At 48.0% G+C, this 24,489-nt stretch overlaps 1 protein-coding gene across 1 annotated transcript in view; it reads right to left on the reverse strand.

The window, feature by feature from the left end:
- Positions 1–17,888: 17,888 nt before the first annotated feature.
- The window catches only part of GPC2 (glypican 2), a 48,016-nt gene continuing 41,415 nt past the window's right edge, over positions 17,889–24,489 (reverse strand). The window contains exon 12 of the mRNA XM_083185493.1: positions 17,889–21,217. Coding sequence (XP_083041619.1) covers positions 20,967–21,217 — 251 coding nt within the window. The 3' untranslated portion in view covers positions 17,889–20,966. The remainder of the gene's footprint in view (positions 21,218–24,489) is intronic.

Genomic DNA, 24,489 nt, shown 5'->3' on the forward strand with positions numbered 1-24,489 from the left:
CAATAATATCTCCTGAGCATAACCAGCCTCGGGCTCATTAAGCCGGACCTGGATCCAAAAATACAGGGGACAAAAAATCTGGGGGTCCCCATGTTTTAAAACCAGCACCGGGCTCCAACAGCCCGCGGTGTCATGCCACAGCCGGGGCACACTTTTTATATAAGGTCCCTGGCCGAAGCATGAGCAACGTGGCTAGTCAGCCTTGGACGGGGCACCTGGAGGAGTGGGCACCCCCTCTCCTGGCTTCCCCCATCCAGGGCTGAAGCCCGGGGCTGTCACCGGTGTCCGTGGCCAGTGGACGCCGGGGTGATAGGGTTAAATCTCACATACCTAACATTGCTTTATGCAGGAGAACTACAAGTGCCAGCAGACCTCCCCGGCATGCTGGGACTTGGAGAACCGCAAGTACCTTCATGCATGGCATTAATGGGCCCGCTGGGACTTGTAGTCCACCTGTAAAAAGAATGTTAAAATAAAACACACACACACACAGAAAAGTATAACTTTATTTCACACACAAACAAACAACATGTTTCGGTGGTCCCATCCGCCTTTTTCAAGCATCCTTGAAAAAGGCGCCTGGGACCGCCGAAACATGTTGGAAGATAAGTGAGTTTTCATTGTTTTTGCTTTTATTCTGTAATTGTAGCTTATGGCCGTTGGGCCACACTACAGGTATTTTATAATTAAACTTTTTTATTGAGACATAGGGGGTTATTTTGGTTCACTCTTTCTGACGTGCCTCAAGGAAATGGCGAGCCACAGGCTGGTCACTATGGGCCTTATTCTAGTTCACTCTTTCTGACAAAATCCTTCTTAGATGGACAAAACCATGTGCACTGCAGGGGGGCAGATGTAAAATGTGCAGAGAGAATTCGATTTGGGTGAGTTATTTTGTTTCTGTGCAGGGAAAATACTGGCTGCTTTATTTTTACACTGCAATATAGATCTCACTTGAAGTAAAACCCCACCCAAATCTAATTATATCTGCACAAGTTACATCTGCCCCACCTGCAGTGCACATGGTTTTGTCCATCTAAGAAGGAATTTGTCAGAAAGAGTGAACCAAAAATAACCCCCATAGTTACATAGTAGGTGAGGCTGAATAAAGACTTGCGTCCATCTAGTTCAACCTATGTTTATAGTAGCTTATCCCTTGTTGTATAGTATGTTCTGATATTTTAAAGACAGATTATGTTACTTTTTTGTACCCATGGATGTTTTTAACCAATAAATGTTTATCCAACCTTATTTTAAACATATTTATAGTGTCTGCCGACACCACTTTTCCGGGAGGTGAGTTCCAAAGTTTGACTGTTCTGACTGTAAAGAATTTTATTCTTATAGATGAACAAAATCTTTTTTCTTCTAATCTAAACTTGTGCCCTCGCGTCCTAGATTCCTTTCTAGTAGAAAAAAGGGTGTTTGACAGTTCCTTATATTGGCCCCTAATATATTTGTACATGTTGAGCATATCCCCCCTTAAATGTCTTTTCTCTAGTGTAAATAGTCCTAAATTGTTTAATCTTTCCTCGGTACTCTTTACCTAGAACGGCGCCCACGATGTCCATCGCGGTCATCGGAGGTAAAAAATCGCGGGCATCGCGGCCATCGCATGCACTAAAAAAAACGGGTGCGACGCGATGCCCGCGATTTCCCATAGGGATCAATGTTAAAAGTGTCAATGGACGCGATTTTTGTGTTCAATGCCTCAATGCCCGCGATTTTTCCATAGGAAACAATGTTAAATGGGCCACAGAGCCCTTATAGTCCCCCTGAAGCCAGAAATGGCCCCCACAATTGTTAACGCCACCCCACGATCAACGTGAACCCGAAGCGTGGCTCGCCACGCTTCGCGTCGCACCCGTTTTTTTAGTGCATGCGATGGCCGCGATGCCCGCGATGGGCGCCGTGCTAGGTAAAGAGTACCCTTTCCTCATAGCTTAAATTCTCCATTCCCCTAATAAGCTTTGTTGCTCTTCTTTGTATTTTTTCTAATTCTATGATGTCCTTTTTATAGTGCGGAGCCCAGAACTGCACTGCGTATTCAGTTCTGGGCTCCTCTTTGTTTTTCGGTAAACCACCTCCAAACATGGGGATAACATTGAGAGTGGAGTCCAAAGGCCCCCATACACTATGCGATTTTGGTCCGATTTCATCCGATTTCGGCACTTGGTGCCGATAATCGGATGAAATCGGCCCAAAATCGTATGTGTGTGATGTCTGATCCGATCCGATGCGCGGTCCCGTGCGCATCGGACCGGATCAGGGAGGTCGGACGGTCAGCACATAAGATCATCCGACCTCCCTGTATGCATATGCCTGCCACCTGACAGGCATATGCATGCAGACACCGGGCGGGCAGCGGGTCCCTGAGCACCGGCTGACTGACCTGGCCGGGCGGTGGTGCGTGCGGGCAGCGGCCAGCGGTGGTGGGGGCGGGCGGCGGGTGCGGTGAACGCTGCTGACCTGGCCGGGCAGTGTACTTACTTACATAGCAGCAGCGGGGACGGGCAGCGCAGTGGCGGCTATTATATTTTGAAAATACTTGTCAAATGACCGGCCGCTCTCTGATTGGCTGAGAGCTCTCCGGCCAATCAGAGAGCGGCCGGTCATTTGACAAGTATTTTCAAAATATAATAGCCGCCACTGCGCTGCCCGTCCCCGCTGCTGCTATGTAAGTAAGTACACTGCCCGGCCAGGTCAGCAGCGTTCACCGCACCCGCCGCCCGCCCCCACCACCACCGCTGGCCGCCCCCACCACCACCGCTGGCCGCCCCCACCACCGCAGCCGCCGCTGCCCGCCCCCACTACTGCCGCTGCCCGCCCCCACTACTGCTCACCGCCCTGCAGCTCCCCTGTTTTTTTTTTAACATGGGATAAATCGCATGCGATTTATCCCATGTAAAAAATGGCACATCAAGTGCCAAATTGTATGTGAGCCTCCCGGGGAGCTGCCGGGCGGCTCGCAGGTAAATTGGGTCCGACCTGTCCCTAGGACAAGTCGGCCTAATGTATGGGGGCCTAAAGGGGACCATCTCCTTAAAGATACATGTGTATAACACCTGCACTTGCAGTGAGTATGGTACGCAGTGACCTTGGCTAAGATTGGTTATCAGTTTGCTGTGTTTGGATGTAACAGTTTAAAGAAACCTTTATATGCTTTAAGTCTCCTGTTCAATCAGTGAGTACGGTACGCACCTTAGATTGCTTCCACTCCATTTTGGCATATATTCGTTACCAATCACTTGGCTGAACCCATAAAAGATACCGCTATACACTTTGATCACATCACTGCAGTCTGAGTTTCGCTACGACTTCTTTCTGGGAATCATCTCACCCCATTAAATTTATATTATATTTTGTGTTACTTACACACATTTTTGTTTATGTTTTTTTTTTCATTTCACGAAAAATACATCACTGGACACACAAGTCAAGCGCCATAGACACCCCCAAAAAGTTCAAACGTATGTCGACTTTTTGCTTGTGTTTGCCTTTTGACCCGTCAACCTAATGCATGTCGACATTTTTCACGTGTCGACTTTTTGACTGTCAACAACTAGTGGTTGATATAAAGGTAAAGATGGTAGTGGGATGGCGCTAGACCTTAATTAACCTGGGAGAGGGGAAGATATAGGAATACTTATCTCTTATGGAGATCTGTATTCCGATCTTCCTAGATTGTCTTCTGCAATTTCCAAATCTCCCGCAGATGTCGACGCATGATTAATAATCTACACTCCGCCAGCCAGCTTTAGCGCGGCGCGCGGTGGTGTCTCCGGGACACATGTCTTCAGTGGGAATCGTCATCATCCACACTCCGCTACCCAGGCCCCACCCTCCAAGCTGGCGCCAGCTCCATTAACCCTATTATTTCCAGCTAGATTTATTTTTCTATTTACAGTTTCTTATATAGCGCAGCAAATTCCATTGCGCTTTACAATAGACAGTGATAAAACAAACATGGTAACAACAGACAGACATAGAGGTAGGAGGACCCTGCTCGCAAGCTTAAGATTTGGACATTATTGTTATGGACGGGTTTCAATTATGACTTACTAGTCTATCTTAGAAGTTATTTGCCCATGAAATATTTTTATTTATCTGTACATTATTATTAGGTGAATTCTTTGAAAATGTGTATTTTTGTGTTTTTTTTTCTTGCTGATATTTCTATAAAGATTTTATTAATTATACAACCGACGTGTCTTGTGTCCACATAACAAGTGTGAGGTATATATAAATTTATAACCGTCTAACCCAGGGCTGGGCAACTGCGGCCCTCCAGATGTTGAGGAACTACACATCCCAGCATGCCTTGCATCAGTTTCAGCATGGCCACATAGCAAAACTAATGCAAAGCATCCTGGGATGTGTAGTTCCTCAACATCTGGAGGGCCTCAATTGCCCAGCCCTGGTCTAACCCAACAGTGCAGTGTGTTATACTTATTTCTATTTGTTTTTCACCCTTGATTAGTCAATGCAAGTGCAGCAGCTGGGTCCAGAAATGTATTTATTGAAATATATTTAATATTTCATTGTTTTCTTGGACAGTGCCAGGGATCTGAATCTGTCTAGTCCAGTGAATATATTTTCAACCTTTTTACCTTGCGGCACACTAAATGAGATTTTAAACTTGCCAAGACACACCATGAGATCCCCACAGGGCAAAACACGTTGGCCCCCACAGGAAAATAAACAAACCTATATTAAAAAAAAAAAACAATCACACTGGTCCCCACAGGTAACAAAAATAAAATACATTGGCCCTTTACATGAAAAGAAGAGACCAGTAAATAACAGTTGGCCATCTGTAGATCTGGGGGCACACTTGAGAACAGCTCAAGCACAATAGTGTGCCACGGCACAGTGGTTGAAAAACACTGGTAGTCCATCTGGATGAGTATATATATATATATATATATATATATATATATATATATATATATATATTGGTTTATATTAAAGGGAAAGCGATACAGAACTCACTGTAGTTCTTGTATTGTTGCTCCTATAAAGGTTTCTTTAGACATGGAGGTTGGATAAAAATGGTTTATTAAACACATTCAAAATATTACAAAACAAAACACCCTGAGGGTCACAGTAAACCTTTCCACTGTTTACCTAATAGCCCCATTCCCTGTGAACTTATCATTCAGGATCCCAACTAACATACCCATCCTGGCTGATGTAATGATGACTAGAACATGTGGGATCTATCAGCGTGCTCAGAACAGGGTAAAATTCTACACATGTAAAAATAAAACAATGATGTTCTACGCGATAATATTGTATGGGCTAATAAGACAATAGAACAATTTGATCTGTAATTAGGAAACTCAAATCAGGCTCTTAACAAACTGTACATACATCCAATCAACTAACGAGCTGTTGTCTATCATACAATACCCACAACATAATAGTCTGTGTTCTAAGCCTTGGAGAGAGATAATGTAGCAGCCAGTTGGCCTCTAGCAGTCATATTACCAACAGGGATTGAAAAATGGCAGTTAGGAGATGATTCCTGTATCTCTCTATCCACTTTATCTCTGAGGCTTAGTACTGTACATAGACACTGTAATATCCCATGTACTTACCACTCCAACACACCACGCAGAGATGATCAGCAGCCACCACAGCCGCCCCATGCTAACGCCTGTGTAAGTGATATATGATTATTGAGCCTCGCATGTAAAACAGGTTATTGTTCGACCTGTGACCTGTGACTCTCCCACTCTCCCACTGTCACCTGGCTTTTAGTCATGGATTGAAGAATATATCACATTTACCGGGAACGCAAGGAGAAAAAAGTAGAATAGATTTATTGATGCTATGTATTGTAAATAGTTTAAACTACACACAAAGGACTTTGGGCTCGATCTTTCAAGAACAAAAGCAAATTAACCACTGCTAGGCAATAGAAGCGGGCACCTAGGGTCCCGGTCACAGGGGCCCGGCCATTTGCTTGCCTGTCACTACTGCTGGGCCTCAGTTTGCCACTACTACTGACCACCCGCTTGCTAGCTACCAGTGCCATATCTAGACATTTGGGTGCCCTGTGCTAGAACGGACTAAGGGCCCCATTTATCAAACCATATTTGCAGCTAAATCCCCGAAAACACACGTTTTCGGGGTTTAGCTGCAAATATTTATTATCCCCTAAATGTATCATAGGGGGACCGCAGCAGGGATCTCCGATCCCTGCTGCGATCCCCCTGCACCGCCGACGGCCGCATCCTCCATAGGTTTCTATGGGGGATGCAAAGCTGCCCGATGTATTAACATCGGGCAGCCCGGCATCGCACCCCTGGGCTATCGCCATTCTGATATGGCAATAGCCCATTGCAGCCTATGGCTACACATCGCACTGCCTGAGCAGGGCAGTGCGGTAAGAGGGGTCGGCGGGTGTCAGCGCATAACCGCGCATGCGCTGACCTCCCGGCTTCCGGGTTAGGGCTTTGCAGGGACGGGCTCCTTTTAGAGCCCTGTCCCTGTGCCCTTAAAATTGATAAATGGCCCCTTATATGATCGCATTTTACAATGCAATCCTGGGCGGTAATATTCCGCCCAGATCGCAATGTAAATGCGATCATGATAAATGTGCCCCCTACTGAGAGTAGGGTCAGTGTGCACTGAAAGTTTTAGAGCCTTGGCTTCATGGGGAAGGGCCAGGGCCTCATAATAGTACCAATAACACCATAATGCCCATCACAAATTCTATTGCTCACTTTAATACCCATAACACAGTATGCCGCACACTGTAATTCCTATAACACATTATGCCGCACACTGTAATTCCCATAACACAGTATGCCGCACACTGTAATTCCCATAACACATTATGCCGCACACTGTAATTCCCATAACACATTATGCCGCACACTGTAATTCCCATAACACATTATGCCGCACACTGTAATTCCCATAACACATTATGCCGCACACTGTAAAGCCCGTTACACATTATGCCGCACACTGTAATTCCCATAACACAGTATGCCGCACACTGTAATTCCCATAACACATTATGCCGCACACTGTAATTCCCATAACACATTATGCCGCACACTGTAAAGCCCGTTACACATTATACCACACTTTAATGCCCATATCACATTATGCCACACACAGCAATCATCCCCTGCATTCAGACAACCCCCAACCGTAACCTGAGCACAGCATCCCCCTTAAACCCCCCTGGGACCAGCGATCAGCACTTAACTGTGACCCCCCTCCGCCGGCACCCTCCATCACCTGCAAATCTCATTGCCCTCTGAACCGCATGTGCCTCTCTACCCCTGCACTGTCAGTCAGTGAACACGGCACAGCGCCGGCAGGGAGCAGCTCCTGCGGAAAAAGGGGAGCAGTGGTGCTGACGGAGAGCAGAGGGAGCAGCGGCAGTTGGTGGCAGGAAGTTGCCATGCAGGTGTTGCTGCCAGATGGAGGCACCAATGGCACACAACTAGTAACGGCCCTGCTAGTTACTACCACTGCAACCAGTGCTGGAAGTGTGACGGTATACAATGGTATGTCATTCCTTCAAAGGCACCTCCCCCCCCAACCCACAATGTTGCTGCCGGCAGCACTGCGGTGTTGTGGAGTCTGAGCACTAAAGTGCTGAGACATGCGCAGTTCACCAGGAAAATGACCGCCGTACAATTTTTCCAGCAATGATGGCAGCACATCTGTCATCGCTGCTGGACTTTGGAGGGTATTAAAAAAAATAGGTGCACTGTGTGTGGTGTGGGCCCCCCTGGCCCCCTTACACTCACACTACACCCATTATTTATAGACCACTGCCACTATTGCCTAACCTAAACTCCCGGCTGCCTAAACCTGCCCCCCCCCCCACCGCAGCATAACTCTAACCCCCCATCTAAATGCCTAACCCTAGACCCCCTCATGCACGCTATCCCATCCCGCATTCTCCCAGGGGAGGGCCGGGCACTGTACAACCCTGCAGTGTTAGGCTGTGAGGCTACAGGATGCTGCATCAATGCTAAGTACTTAGTACTCCATAGCCTCAATGATGATAGCTGAAGCAACAGCACTGACATACTGTAAGCCCTGTGACCCGGGTGGCTCCGCCCCTAGCAGAAACCCCACCCCTGAACCACTGTGGCTCTGACCCCAATGGAATTTCACCTCCTCCCACGGACATCACTTGCTTCCATGATCACACCAGGCCATGCAATGACTGGTGATGCGACCCCTCTCACCGCTCCACTCCCTCCCCGAGAGGTCGCACAGCTGTGGACTCAGACAATTGCAGGAGACTAGAACATGTTCTCCACCGGAGTCACCCTCCCTACACCCCTGCGCACGTTATACTGTGTCCTAAAATTTAAAGTAAATCCCTTTCATATCTCTATACCCCAATTTCAGAATTTTCACTTTGATCATTGGCTGCAACATCGTAAAGTCGGAGGGGAGTCGTGTCGTAGGCGTCCCGTAGCCCTAACCCGTAACAGGTGCAGAGAGAGTTCGATTTTGGTGCAGTGTGATCAAACTGAAACCACCACCCCATCTATCTGTAAGCCAAAACATGGGGGCGGGGCTTCGTGGGTGTTGCGGGCGGAGTTATGCTCTGTGTCCCGGCACTTTGAAAAAAAAAAAACATAGTTTTGCTGTTCCGATGGAGGGAAATCACCAGGTTTTGGCTATGAACCATCTATGATTTTGAATCGATGGCCATCCCTAGATCAGCCCTACTTCATTCCTCCGAACTGTCCCAATTTTCGCAGGACAGTCCCATTTTTTGGGAACTGTCCTGCATCCCACCCAGGGCAAACAATGTCACACAGTGGGGGGCAGTTGGGAGTTCCCCATGCCTGTTCCAGAGGCCATGGCTCCGCCGGGCGAGTGTCCCGATCACCGGGATTGAAAAGTTCAGAAGTATGCCTACATGTTGTATTAACAGAAAAGGGTGCCGGGGAGACAGAGAGCTGGTGGGACAGAACAGACGGGGTCCCTGTGATCTGTACTGCAGCCCCACCCCTGGGTCCGCCACTGGTCTGCTTTTACAATACACTGTAGCTGTAATAGTTTCTAATCCAAAAGGGACAAAGTTAAACAATTGTATGCTAGTAAATGTTCCATATGATATGTGCCTTCAGTAAATATTATGCTATTTAGCATCAAAGTCTTCCTTTTAGTCGCCATAGTTGTAATATTTGCTGATCATTTATTACATTGTAAATAGTTAAAAAAACAAGCTAAAATAAACTGTAGCAATACAACACTTAATTGTATTGAGTGGGCTTGGCTGGTCGCAGAGTAAGGAATTACATATAGCATGTATACAATGCAATGACAGTGATTTGTAGTAATCACTCTGATTGGCTGAAGCTATCAGGTAGTCTCTGCTGCCGACCTCCCATTATCCCACCTTGTGGAACCCCTGTCAGGAGAGACAGCACCACATGATCACACAGGGGGTAATTCAGACCTGCTCGCTTGGCCATCTATTGAGCAGGTAAACGCGGCCCTGCCGAACGCACACGCCCGCCCTGCTGCCCGAACCCCCGTGCTACAATGCCGGCAGATGTGTATGATCAGAGGAGAAATCATTCGATGAATACTGACCATCTAATGATTTCTCCTCTGTCCGTAAAGAAAAGTAAGCCTATACTTACTTGTCTCATGGATGCTTCTCAACATATTCGGGGTGGGCGCTAACATCATGTGACATCATCCGCCAGACCTAAGCAGGCAGAGGAATGCCTGCGTTCTCAGGTGTCCACCCAGCATTTCAATGCGGGACTATAGTTATGCCACTGGTACAGTTCCCTATTGTTCCTTTGTTTTACACTCTACCAAAGGTACGTAAGTCATTACAGAGCCCCCCTGGCAGACCCATTATCTCTGCCAGGGGGTCTCTGTATCAGCCCATTGCAATGTATTTGGATAATTTCTTGCAGTCAGTAATTCAGCAAGAAGAGACATTTTTCAAAGATACTAACATTTTACTCAAAACCCTCCGTGGGTTACCAGGTCTGCCTAGTGATTGTTTGCTCTGTACGTCCGACGTGAAAAGCTTCTATACGAGCATACCCCATGGGGAAGGTCTATTGGCAATTGAGCACCTAATCACTAACAGTACTTGGTACCCAGGACCGGACATCCAATTTTTTATGACACTCCTAAAATTGACACTAAAGTGTAACTACTTTTATTTAGGTGGCCACTAAACATGGGATCTTCCGTGGCACCCTCGTTCGCGAAAGGGTATATGTTTTCAGTAGAAAAATCTATTTTCTTCTCTGATCCAGATATAAGAAGTAAAATCTTATTATTCTATAGATATATAGAAACAATATATGGGATGCAGTTGAATTCCCGACGCCGGAATCGAGGTACCGGGCTGGCTGCGTGGCGAGCGCAGGGAGCCCGCAAGGGGGGGCGATCCAGGTCCCCCCCTTGTCGGGATTTCAGCGGTCGGGATTTTGACCGCCGGGATTCCGACCGCCGGGATTTCAAACCAATCCCAGATATATAGATGATTTATTAAACATCTGGTCTGGTACCAGAGAGGATTAAGAGAAGATCTTTGATATGCAGAATGATCTCACCCATCCAAAAAAATTTACGGTACTTGTTTCCTAGCACGGCCACAAATCTTGGCCATCGGGGGTAATTTTAGTGGCCTGCGACGCGACCGACGCGATGCCCCCGATTTTTCCATTGAAATGCATTGAAAACAGTGAAAAATCGGGTTGGTCGCGTCGTGTGCGCCTAAAAATGCTTAAATGGTCCACCCGCGATGGCCGCGATTTCCCCATAGGGAACAATGTTAAATGCCTCAATTTACCCGCGATGACCCCGATTTCCCATAGGAAACAATGTTAAATGGGTCAATTTACCCAAATCATCATAGGGAAGAATGGTAAATGGGCCAGAAAGCCCAAAAAAAACCCCTGACCAGTGAAATGTCCCCCCAAAAGTAGTTCACGCCACCCCGCGATGAACGTGAACCCGAAGCGTGGCGAGCGCAGCGAGTCCGCGAGGGGCGGCGGTACGCGTCCTCCGACCTTTTCATACCCCCACTATCCACTAGGGCACTAGGGCGTGGAGTGAGAATAGAATAGTGTGGCGAGCGCAGCGAGCCACCGAGCCCAAAGCGTGGCGAGCGCAGCGAGCCCCGCGAGGGGACGCGGATACCTTCACAGGTAAACGCGTCCCTTCGCGGGCTTCACAGGTATCCGCTGCGCTCGCCACGCTTCGGGCTCGGTGGCTCGCTGCGCTCGCCACACTATTCTATTCTCACTCCACGCCCTAGTGCAGTGGTTCCCAAACTGTGCGCCGTGGCTCCCTGGGGTGCCTCGGGACACATGCAGGGGAGCCCTGGGTTGGTAGTCCTGGACCAACTCAAATTATTCATGGTAAATTATTTATAAGCAAAACCAGTGCTGGTGGCTGCCAATCATAAAATGTGTACACACAGAAGCAATTCCTGCCCTTTTCCACATAACTGACCCTAAGAATTGCATATAAATCCAATCTAATTAAAATAAATTTGGCCTAGGGGTGCCGCGAAAAAAAAAATCTTATACTCTAGGGTGCCGTGATTAAAAAAAGATTGGGAACCCCTGCCCTAGTGGATAGTAGGGGTATGAAAAGGTCGGAGGACGCGTACCGCCGCCCCTCGCGGGCTCGCTGCGCTCGCCACGCTTCGGGTTCACGTTGATCGCGTGGTGGCGTAAACTACTTTTGGGGGGACATTTCAATGTTCAGGGGTGTTTTTGGCCCATTTACCATTGTTCCTATGATAATTTGGGTAAATTGAGCCATTTCACATTGTTTCCTATGGGAAATCGTGGTCATCGCGGGTAAATTGAGGCATTTAACATTGTTCTCTATGGGGAAATCGCGTGCATCGCGTCTGGCCCATCGCACCCGATTTTTTTGCGCATGCGATGCCCGCGATGGCCCCGATTTTACCCCCGATGACCGCGATTATGATCGTTGTGGCCTTGCTAGGAAACAAGTACCAAATTTACTTATGAAGTCAGTGGAGAGGAGGTCCACTTTTTGGATGTGAGGATTCAATCTGTGTCAGGTAACATTGTCACTAATCTGTATATGAAGCCTACAGACAGGAACAATGTCTTACACCATCAGAGTCATCACCCTATCAGAATGAAAGCAGGTCTACCTTATTCAGGGTTGCCTACCTTCCCGGAACGGCCGGGAGGGTCCCGGAAATCGGGTCCCCCTCCCGGCCCCCCAGAAGGGGGGGCAACCCTCCCGCATTGCCCCTCCTCACCGGCGGACACCCCCACCCGGCGGGGGGGTCCCCGGGTTAAATGACGTGATTGCAGCTTTTTTGCCCCGCCCCCTGCCGTGCAATGCCTGAAATACAGTTATGGCACGGCGGGGGCGGGGCTAAAATGATGAGATCACTATGGGCACACCCCTAATAGAACAGCCAGCCCTGTGGCTCCACCCCCGAACCGCCCCATTTCCCCTTCCGGAGATGGCCCCGCCCCCTGCTTTACTGAGCTGGCTGTCCTCTCCCGGAGAGGCCAGCCAAAAAGTCAGCAACTATGACCTTATTCTCAATACTTGAGAATTAGAAGCGTTGTAAGTGATGACACTGAGGTAATGAGACAATTTGCTGTACTGACTGACAAGTTCCTGGCCAGAGGCTACCCTCCGAGAGATCTGGAATCACAGAGCAATAAGGCATTAAAAATGCCTAAGGAGCAACTTTTATGTGCTAGTAAGAAAAAGGATTTAAAAAAAACAGCATTCCCTGGGTTAATCATTACAGCCCCAAAAGTAATGTGATTCGCAAGTCTCTCAATAAACACTGGCCATTGGAGAGAGATGACCCTGAGCTTGCTGCTTTACAGGATACCAGGGTTATGCAGTGCTTTACAGGAGACGAGGGAGGAATTTGAGGGACATTTTAGTAAAAGCGGATGTCACAGATAACAGGGATGTACAGAGTACTTTGGCATCTCGTAAACTGGTGCCCTGTGTGACTTATAGTTACATGTTAGGAGCAGTGGCGTAACTAAGTTTTGGGCGCTCCCCCGCCGTTAGGGGGGGGCGCCCCCCCCCGCCGCCGCCCCGCCAAGCACCCCCAATCCCCCGCAGCCCATGCAAACCCCCCCCCCCCCAATCCCCTGCAGCCTTACCTATCGCGCTGGTCCCGGCGGCTCCGTTCTTCTTCTGCTGAGGACCACCACAAAATGGCCGCCCCCATACAGCAGACAGTTTCAGAGAACAGTGTGCTATATGGGGGCGGCCATTTTGTGGTGGTCCTCAGCAGAAGAACGGAGCCGCCGGGACCAGCAAGATAGGTAAGTCTGCGGGGGATTGGGGGGGGTGTAACTATAGCACCGCAGCCCCCGGCGCCCCCACATGCACAGTGCCCTCCCCGCAGTGGCGGGGGCTGCGGTGCTATAGTTACTGGTAGGACTATTCCAATTAAGCATTATCTCTCTTGCCATTCAAAATTTGTTATCTAGATCATATCATGTCCCTGCAGCAAACATTATGTAGGGAAAACGGAAACTAGCTTTAAGGAAAGGATGGCGAACCACAGAAGTGTAGAAGAATCCTAAAAGGTCATTGGGCCTTATTCTAGCTCACTCGTTCTTACAGAATCCGGTACTTATGTAGTATCTGGGCGCCCGATTTAGAAATCGGATCGGGCACATTGCATCGCATGCGACCAAATCGGATGCGATGCGATGGACCCGATTTTTCCATAGGATTGAATGTTAAAATGGTCTGAGTCCATTTTAACATAGAATTCAATGGGAAAAAGGGGTCCTGTTCCTTGCCCCACTATCCAAGTGGGCATGGAGTTGGATATAAACCTGTGGCGAGCGTAGCGAGCCACCGAGCTCGAAGCGTGGCGAGCGTAGCGAGCCCCGCGAGGGGACACAGAATACCGTCCCCTTGCGGGGCTCGCTTCGCTCGCCACGCTTCGGGCTCGGTGGCTCGCTACGCTCGCCACAGGTTTATATCCAACTCCATGCCCACTTGGATAGTAGGGGTATGAAAAGGACCCCTTTTTCCCATTGAATTCCATGTTAAAATGGACTCAGTCCATTTTAACATTGAATTCTATGGGAAAATCGGGTCATCGCATCGCATCGCATGCGATATGGTCGCATGCGATGCGATATCGCATCGCACTGATTGTATGCCTTAAGTTAAGGCATACAATCAAAAAATCGGGCGCCCAGATAATACATAAGTACCCAGAATCCTTCTTAGTTGGACAAAACCATGTGCACTGCAGGTGGGGCAGATGTTACTTGTGCAGAGAGAGTTAGATTTGGGTGGGGTTTTACTTCAAAGTGAGATCTATATTGCAGTGTAAAAATAAAGCATCCAGTATCTACCCTGCACAGAAACAAAATAACTCACCCAAATCTAATTCTCTCTGCACATGTTACATCTGGCCCCCTGCAGTGCACATGGTTTTGTCCATCTAAGAAGGATTTTGTCAGAAAGAGTGAACTAGAATAAGGCCCATAGTGACCAGCCTGTGGCTCGCCATTTCCTTGAGGCACGTCATCCCTTAGCCACTCTGAAGTATGGGATCATTGATCAGGTACCTGACAGGGTCAGAGGTAAGGATAGGGCTAGAAAGCTGTTACAGCTTGAATCCAAATGGATTTTACCTCTAAAGACACTTTCACCCATAGGACTCAATGAAAACTTGGTTCTATGTTCTTTTTAGTAATAAAAGAGGGGAAACCCCTCTTTTATTACTAAATTGCTTATTGCAGAGCCGGATATAAGTCTTAGCCGCCCCTAGTCACCACATTATTTGCGCCCCCCACGCCTATTATAAGGGTGGGATAGAGAAAGCAGCGCATACGAAATACCTTCAGCAGCGCAGGTACTGTAACTTCAACTGCGTGGGGCTGCAGGTCTCCAGCTCCCTGGCTGTGCAAAGCTCCCTCCTCAGCATCAGGGCGGCTCCAGCGCTGGCTCTTTTCATTAGCAGTCAAATCCTAACACGGACACGCATCACAGGGCTGGTTCTCTCTGGAGCCGGGGACCGAGTGCCGAACACCCGGAGAGAAGCAGCCCTGTAATGTCAGTGACAGGAGTTTGTGCTTCCGGCGCAGGGGATCAAGTACCCAGCGTCGGAAGTGCAACTCCTGTCACTGACATTTAAGTTTAAGTTTTAGGAAATGCTAAATCTATGGCAAGGCATGCGGGGATGTGTGGTTTCACAACAGCTGGAGGGCCACAGTTTGGACATGCCTGCTTTAAGGACTCCTCAAACTTCTCAAAGTTTGCTTTTCTGAAATTGAAGGACCTTATTACTCCAATATAATTATCTTTGATAAATTGAAATCAAATGTGATCATATTGTGATCACACTGTTTCCTGATGTCTCCCTTACCAGAATCAGAATCAGCTTTATTGGCCAGGTATACTTGCATATACTAGTAATTTGATTTGGATTGCTGTGCAACAGCCGGGTAGATAACGTTCAATAGTGACAGTACAGATATACAAAACACATGCAGGTATACACTACATGTACCCTGGGGAGGGTGATGGACATTTGCAGGGGGGACACAGGAACATATATTGTCTGAGCAGCACTGCGCCTAGGCAGTCTATCAGCAGGCGCCACTGGTCGTCGCAACTGCCAGGTAGGTAACAATATAAGCAGACAGTACAGTTATCACACAGGGAACACATACCCGCTGAGCTGTACAGCGCCTAGGCAGCCATCAGCAGCACCACTGGTCATTGTAGCAGCCAGGTAGGTAACAATATAAGCAGGGACAGTACAGTTATAGATTACTGTGCAATGTGCGAGACAGGGGAGACGCGGGAGTACATATGGCTGAGTGTGCAGTTCCTAGGCAGCCATTAGCGGCACCATCTTGATCATGCTGCTCGCAGGCAGCAGCAGAAGGGCTCAACAGTTCATCTCCCTACAGCCCTCACCAGGATGGACATAAGGCTGTAGGGTTGGGAGGGCAGCGTGTCAGGGCCCTGGCTGGAGCTGCAACTGGGGGTAGAGTCAATCAGTGAGGCCGGGGGCAAGAGTTGCGGGTTTGTTGGAGTTTTTTGTGCCTATGAGAGGTTGTACCTGGAGCAAGTGGGAGGGGGATCTGGGGGCCGTGGCCGTTGTTTCACCACCTGTCATGCTGGGATCATCCACTTCCCTCCTCAGCTCCGTCCTCCTCTGACCACAGGCTGGGGAGGAGGTCTTCCACGCCAGAGGCGTCCATCAGTGCCATGTGGCTGGGGGAAAGGGCCGCAGCCGCTGCTCTGCCGCCTGTCGCCCCCCATCCGCTTCCCTACTCACCTCTGTAATAATATTCTGCTACACTGCTAGTACACTAACAAGAACCAAATCATATATTGCATAAGAGGGGATTGTGTCCTGAATACATAATTGTCACTTCCCTTCAACAAATTTATCAATACTTTATATGCTTATTAGAATGACAACCCAATACTGATATACTGCCAATTTCATCTTTTACATGCAAAAAAATCCATTTAACTGTATCAATATATGACATTGAGTCCCCTTTTTATGCAGTATTATTTACCATGCATGTACTGTATATCTAGAACATATCCCCCTTTCAACACTGGTTTCATTAGTTATCATTCTTGACATGTAATCTAATTTACTTAATCACATAACATTCTTATATACAGTACATATACATCAATTTAAACAATAATTTCTTCTGACTGATACCGGGTTACTTGGGATACCCTTTTATCCCCAACAAACTGAACCCCAATCATACAAGGAATAACTGAAAAGAGTAACAGAGTAGAAATCTAAACTCCATGTTACTCACCATACGGATTTGAATTCAGTTTTTCCTTGAATGGACCTGTAGTTGTTGTGTCACTCTTGGGGATGTTGGGGTATCCCGGACGAGCCCCCAGAAATGTTGGGGTTCATAGATCAACTCGGGGTCTGAACCTATATACCTTCGATCATCAGTCAAAGATTTCCCCTTCAATCAATTGGAGATCAGAAATAAGAGACACAACGCTTGGTAGAAGCTAAATGTCCCCAGTCATGTCCCCAGCAACACCAACTGCCAGTAAATCATTTTGGAATAGCAGTTGGTGGAAGTTGTTGGGCCTCCCCTATTTTAATTTTGAACTGTGCTGCAGCCCCTTAGTGGAAGTCTAATGCTTGGTACATACTAGACAATATATTTATATCAGTTTTGCCATTTGCAACAGGCTTAGAAGAACAAAACCTAAATATCATCTAGAACAGTGGCTCCCAACCCTGGCCCTCACACTCAGGTTTCCAAGTCACCCAGTTGGTGCACTGTGTGTCCCCAACTGTCATTTTCAAAAACCATCCCCGATCAGTCCTGCATGCATTGCTAGACATCACTGCTGGATGCCCTGCTGCAACATGCTGCAAGGCGACCTCCCCAACCATCCCCATTGTTTGTTGTGGCTGGCATCAACAAGTGGGTATGTCCTATCGGGGCAATGTCGTGCTGGGTGCGCAACGTTTATTGCAATGATTTACAACCTTTTCAACTCGCAGCACACCAAACAGGATTTTAAATTTGCCAAAGCACATTATCAGGCCCCCAACGAAATAAAACAAACCCACTGGCCCCCATATGAAAATGGTCCCCACGGAAAATAAAAATAAAATACATTCGCCCTCACATGAAAACAATAAACCAGTGAATAACAGTTGATCTGGTGGTGGAAGCTGTAAATTGGTGTGGACATCTCTAGATCTGGTGTCACACTTGAGAACAGCTCAAGGCACACAGTGTTCAGCCAGTCATAATGCCATAGTGCCTTTAGGTTCCTCTACATTTAGGTTAAATATTAAAGAAAAACTAATTTACGACTCGTATTAAAATGAAACCTTTATTAAAAAAAAAATTCAGGTATCAAATGAAAACGTTAACATCCAAGTATTTTAAAAAATATATATAAATTTGAACATAATTCTTAAAAACAGTAATACGCTATTTACATCAGATGTTTAAATAAATAAACAAATAAACAAACATTAAATACATAAATTAATAAAACTTTTGATTACACCCACCTAGTTAGGGGCCCCCGTTTCGCAAATTACCTTAAGTTTTTTAACGAGCGGAACCCGACTATTCACTAGGTGAGAGGCACCACCTGGGAGGTACGTCTGAAAAGTTGACGATCCCTTCAACATCCATTATTCCGAAAGGTTTTTTTTTTTTTTTTTAGAAAACATGAGCTATCTTCGTTATAAAAAAAATTGGAATGAAATATTGGCACTAAAAAAATGTTTTTATTGTATGAATACCATAGTAAAAGAGAAACACTGTAAAACTACCCCAACATCTGAGCTCAAAGGAAGCTCCCGGTTCTTCTTGCCACCAGACAGCTGCTAAGGGTCTGTTGGGTACCTTAGTTCATGTCCAACTTCATCTTTAGAGCTTAAAATAATGGAAGATAGTCGAAAGTAGGGTCCATTTGCTGAGGTATTGAAGTCTATTACCTGATATACCTGCTGGTGTTGAGGTCATGGATATGAGTAGACGTCGGCCTCGATGGGAGGCTCCATGGCCCGATTTAACCTCACTGCCACCCCTGTCTCTACATGAAACCTCTCGTTAGTAGATTACTATTCATCACAAAGCACACGGTGATTGGAATAACGCTCATTAGAAGGAGGAGGGAAATTGGTGGGATGAGTAGACTAGCCGATGGGCGCAGTCTACAGAGGCTGGTGGACGTCCATGAAGCCTAGACAGGTTGTGAGGGCACTGGACAGGAGAAAGACTGTACAAAGGATCTGGTGAGGGGAATGTGGCAATGACAGATATGATGTTGGGGAGAGTAGTGGATGTTTTTTTTTTATTGGAAGCCAAAAACATGATTTAGTGCTGCCGCAGTTAATACTGAGAACTGAGCATCTTGGGGTGGTTCAAGTGCAGTTTCTCTGTCTGAGTATGGCCTCCTGTCTGACTCAACGATACACCTGTATCTATTTAGCTACCCCCTTTACCCCTCCAGGAACACCCACTTAATTACACAGACTGTGCGTCTGTCCTGCATCTCTGACATCTGGGGCGCACGCGCGGAATTCAAACATCGGCCAACTGTTTATGTTAGCCGATTAGAGAGATAATCTCACGTCATCGAGCTCTAGACACAGATTCTGACGTTGTACTTAGGGTAAAGGACAGACAACTACAAGTAACTGTTATTATGGATTTTTTGTGGCTTTGATGTTTTGAAGATGTTTAGAAAGCTGTTTAAATGTTAGATACAATATTTTTTTTTATTTCATCATAGACGGATTTTATATAGAAAGTCAGTATAGCCGCATGCAAGCCTGTGGATAGTAAATATATAAGTGCCCCTTCCACGTGCCCTGACAGAGGGTAACCAGAGGAGGGCAGCAGCCCAGGGCTTACAGACAACTAGAGAGGGGGTGCAATACTACATTCAACAAAAGTTCAACTAAAACTAGAGAAAACTTAGATGGTGTCCAGGCGATAGATCTACGGTAAAAATAATAGACAGTCAATAAGTCGACGTCAAATAGTTGACAGGCAAATGATCAACAGGGTCAAATGGTCGACTGGGAAATATCGGCACTCACCTATTCAATGCTGCCGTTAATGACAGCATTAAAGGCTGTAAGATACGACTTTTTCTAAAGCCGGACCCACCATTTTCCGACAATCCCCGGCCGTTTCCGACAATGTACGGACTTCCCAACACTCGACAGTCGGAACATTGAATTCCGACTGTCGAGTTAGTGTCGGATCCGACAAAAACGTCTGGGATTTCCGCTGTTGGGACGTTCCGACAGTCATAAACCCGAAATGAATACCCCCCTAAGGTGGCCGGTGAGTTATAAGAGAGGAGAAGGCCGACATGCAGGCTCCATGTGGGCCCCCTACAGTGGCAGCGAGTCGATTATGCCAAAGTCTACTGCACACAGGCAGGTCTCCTGGAACATGGCGCCCGCACCTTGTACCGGTGACATTTCTATTACACATGTACAAATCACCGGTGCCCATTTTCCCAGTAATGTATGTCTACAGGGCCGGTTGCCACAGCGGGACCTCAGAGAGTTAAGTATAAATATACGTGTGCAGGGTGCGCAGTGCGGGAACATCTGGACCAAGGAGCCTGTGTGCACCGCACACCCTACACCCATTATAGAGTCATGGAAGACAATGGACCCACGTTTGAGCACACTGGTTGCGACTCTAATCCAATGGCTTACATTAGAGGCCATACTCTGACGAAGGATCTGCACTTACTATGGGGCTGGTGCAAACGATGGTGGCGTCTAAAGATGCTCCAAGCGGCATATCAGCATCTGACATGGGCTGACCGGACCCACCAAGGCAAGGTATCCAAGACCAAGGTAGGAGGATGAATACCCTGATCTCCCAGGCCTGAGTTTACACCATCATACAAATCGCAGGAAAAGCGATAAGCTAGGAGCCATTTCTAATTCATTAGTTCCCTAATAATTGTGGGTAGAAAATAATACTGGTTGTTCTGCAGTACCTGGTTATTTCCTGAAGGTGGCACTGTAGCCTTTTTTAGAGTATCTAATGACAATTCCAAAATGCCACAGTGCTGTTGAGGATACTGCACACCAATAACACATCGCGAAAGGGGACATCGGGGTCCTATCCATTCATTCTGCTATCTGGCGAGAAATGAATCACCCCCATACATTGCTGCTGCAGAACTAGATTTTTTTCTCTTTAAATTAATCATTTCTTTTTTAGGGAATCCAGTGCCAGAAGGCATACAAATGTATTATTAAAGTCTAAGGTATTATCCTACATATACTGTATTTGTATACAGCGAACATGTGCCACGCTACACATACACACACACACACACACACACACACATCTGAGTCTTTCCATACATTGGAGTGTGAGTGAGTGTGTATGTGAGCGTGTGTATGTATTGGCCTCATTTATTAGCTACACTCCATTTTGTTGGGGTCACGCGGACACTAGAAGTTTGGCAACCAAGGTCATGAGGATAACCGTGTGAGCAGAGACACTTAACCCTCCTGCCCCGCTACCAGCATTGTTTCCGCCCCCTCTCCTACCCCCTCTCCCTTTCCCACCCGCATTCTGTTTCTTGTCCTTGTTGGGCCGCTCCTTGCGCTCGGGACCTCCCGGCTGTGTCCTGATCACAGGCTTCTCCGTCACAGTGTCCCCTCCGCCGGAGCCACCGCTGCCCTCGTCATCTAGTCGGAGAAGGGGGGGAACAAGACATATAAGTGGAAGACCGGGCATCTGGGGTGCTGGTACATATACTATAAGGCTCAGTAGAATGAGGACAGTCTACAACTAGCTCCGGGAGGAAGAAGATGCCCACAGCTGAGGGTCCAACATTTATCAGTTTGACCGACTTAGGGGGCTATTCAAACCGGATCGCTGGGCTGCTAATTTGCAGACCCCTGTCAGTCAACTTGCCAGTGGCCAGTGATTAGAAATGGTGCAAGATTTTATCATGGGATGGCCTTGCGCAGGTCAACTGGGTTGCGAAAAATTGCAGTCGTGCGATCAGGTCTGAATAACCCCTTGGTAACCTGGTAACTGTCAGTGTCTGTCTATGTGGGCCCTGGCCAACCACACTCATAGGACCTCACGAGATCACTCTCCAATTTAGCCACCCAGAAAGGACACAGGCTTAAGACATAGGGCGGTATTCAATGAGCCTGATTCGCCAGGTTTTTATGGCGATTTTGTGCTGTAAGGCGAATTTCTGACTAAAACGGTGAATCACCCTATTCAATGACCAGATGGCGAATACATTTCAAGGTTTTTTTCACCATGATTCACCGAGTAGCAATCGCTATCTTTTTATGGTGAAGTGGAATGTGAACTTTTAAAATAAAGTGTTTTGTTTTTTACATTTGGTGTCAAAAAATCAGGAATTTTATTCTGAGGAGGGGCATGCTATTTTTATTCATGTGCTGTAAGCACATGAATATATATTTAATTTAAAAAAATATATATATTTTTTTTTTTACACAGCAGCCAGCAGGGGGCGCCGGAGCTGAGCCGCTCATTACATATTCATATATTCACTGCACCCGATCGTTACGATCGGGTATAGTGAATATACGGTCCCCTGCTGGCACCCCCGGGGGGCAGCCTGTGCTGCCTGGCACCCGGGGAGCCCACCTCCCCCCCACAAACGTTCTGGGGCAGGCAGAGAGACTTCCTGTAAGCACATGAATATATATTTAATTTAAAAAAATATATATATTTTTTTTTTTACACAGCAGCCAGCAGGGGGCGCCGGAGCCAAGCCGCTCATTACATATTCATATATTCACTGCACCCGATCGTTACGATCGGGTATAGTGAATATACGGTCCCCTGCTGGCACCCCCGGGGGGCAGCCTGTGCTGCCTGGCACCCGGGGAGCCCACCTCCCCCCCACAAACGTTCTGGGGCAGGCAGAGAGACTTCCATCTCTCTGCCTGCCACCGTCCTCAGGCTCCCTGCGGCAATCGCCGCAGGAGCTCATATTCGCCAGTCAGGGGCATCGAGCCCCTGACACGTTGAATACCGGAGCCGGAGCCGGCTCCGGAACGTGGCGAATGTGCAGCAAATCCTAAAAAGGATTCGCTGCACCTCGCAGGTATTCTCATTGAATACCGCCCATAGGGGGAAGATGTACCAAAACTTGTGGGGTAATTCAGACCTGCTCACTAGGCTGTGTATATACGCTGCCTAGCGGGCAGGTAAACGACGCCTGCCAAACTCACGCGTGAATTAGACCCTGTTCACTTTATCTCCCTCCAAGCTTTGATGTACTTCTCTGTGGTTCTTAATATGTGAGTGCTATCCTGGGCACGCGGCCTACGTGGCATATCACAGAGGGAAGGGACATGCACACGGCCTACGTGGCATATCACAGAGGGAAGGGACATGCAGGCGGCCTACGTGGTATATCACAGAGGGAAGGGACATGCACGTGGCCTACGTGGTATATCACAGAGGGAAGGGACATGCACGCGGCCTACGTGACATATCACAGAGGGAAGGGACATGCACGTGGCCTACGTGGTATATCACATAGGAAGGGACATGCACGTGGCCTACGTGGTATATCACAGAGGGAAGAGACATGCATGCGCCTACGTGGCATATCACAGAGGGAAGGGACATGCATGCGGCCTACGTGGCATATCACAGAGGGAAGTGACATGCACGTGGCCTACATGGTATATCACAGAGGGAAGGGACATGCATTCGGCCAACGTGGGATATCACAGAGGGAAGGGACATGCACGCGGCCTACGTGGCATATCACAGAGGGAAGGGACATGCACGCGGCCTACGTGGCATATCACAGAGGGAAGGGACATGCAGGCGGCCTACGTGGTATATCACAGAGGGAAGGGACATGCACGTGGCCTACGTGGTATATCACAGAGGGAAGGGACATGCACACGGCCTACGTGACATATCACAGAGGGAAGGGACATGCACGTGGCCTACGTGGTATATCACATAGGAAGGGACATGCAAGTGGCCTACGTGGTATATCACAGAGGGAAGAGACATGCATGCGCCTACGTGGCATATCACAGAGGGAAGGGACATGCATGCAGCCTACGTGGCATATCACAGAGGGAAGTGACATGCACGTGGCCTACATGGTATATCACAGAGGGAAGGGACATGCATTCGGCCAACGTGGGATATCACAGAGGGAAGGGACATGCACGCGGCCTACGTGGCATATCACAGAGGGAAGGGACATGCACGCGGCCTACGTGGCATATCACAGAGGGAAGGGACATGCAGGCGGCCTACGTGGTATATCACAGAGGGAAGGGACATGCACGTGGCCTACGTGGTATATCACAGAGGGAAGGGACATGCACACGGCCTACGTGACATATCACAGAGGGAAGGGACATGCACGTGGCCTACGTGGTATATCACATAGGAAGGGACATGCAAGTGGCCTACGTGGTATATCACAGAGGGAAGGGACATGCAAGTGGCCTACGTGGTATATCACAGAGGGAAGGGACATGCATGCGCCTACGTGGCATATCACAGAGGGAAGGGACATGCATGCAGCCTACGTGGCATATCACAGAGGGAAGTGACATGCACGTGGCCTACATGGTATATCACAGAGGGAAGGGACATGCATTCGGCCAACGTGGGATATCACAGAGGGAAGGGACATGCACGCGGCCTACGTGGCATATCACAGAGGGAAGTGACATGCACGCGGCCTACGTGGCATATCACAGAGGGAAGGGATATGCACGTGGCCTACATGGTATATCAGAGGGAAGGGACATGCACGCGGCCTACGTGGCATATCACAGATGGAAGGGACATGCACGCGGCCTACGTGGCATATCACAGAGGGAAGGGACATGCACGCGGCCTACGTGGCATATCACAGAGGGAAGGGACATGCACGTGGCCTACGTGGTATATCGCAGGGGGAAGGGACATGCACGCGGCCTACGTGGTATAT

This window comes from Crinia signifera, chromosome 4, assembly GCF_055691185.1.
Source record: "Crinia signifera chromosome 4, ASM5569118v1, whole genome shotgun sequence".
NCBI lineage: Eukaryota > Metazoa > Chordata > Amphibia > Anura > Myobatrachidae > Crinia > Crinia signifera.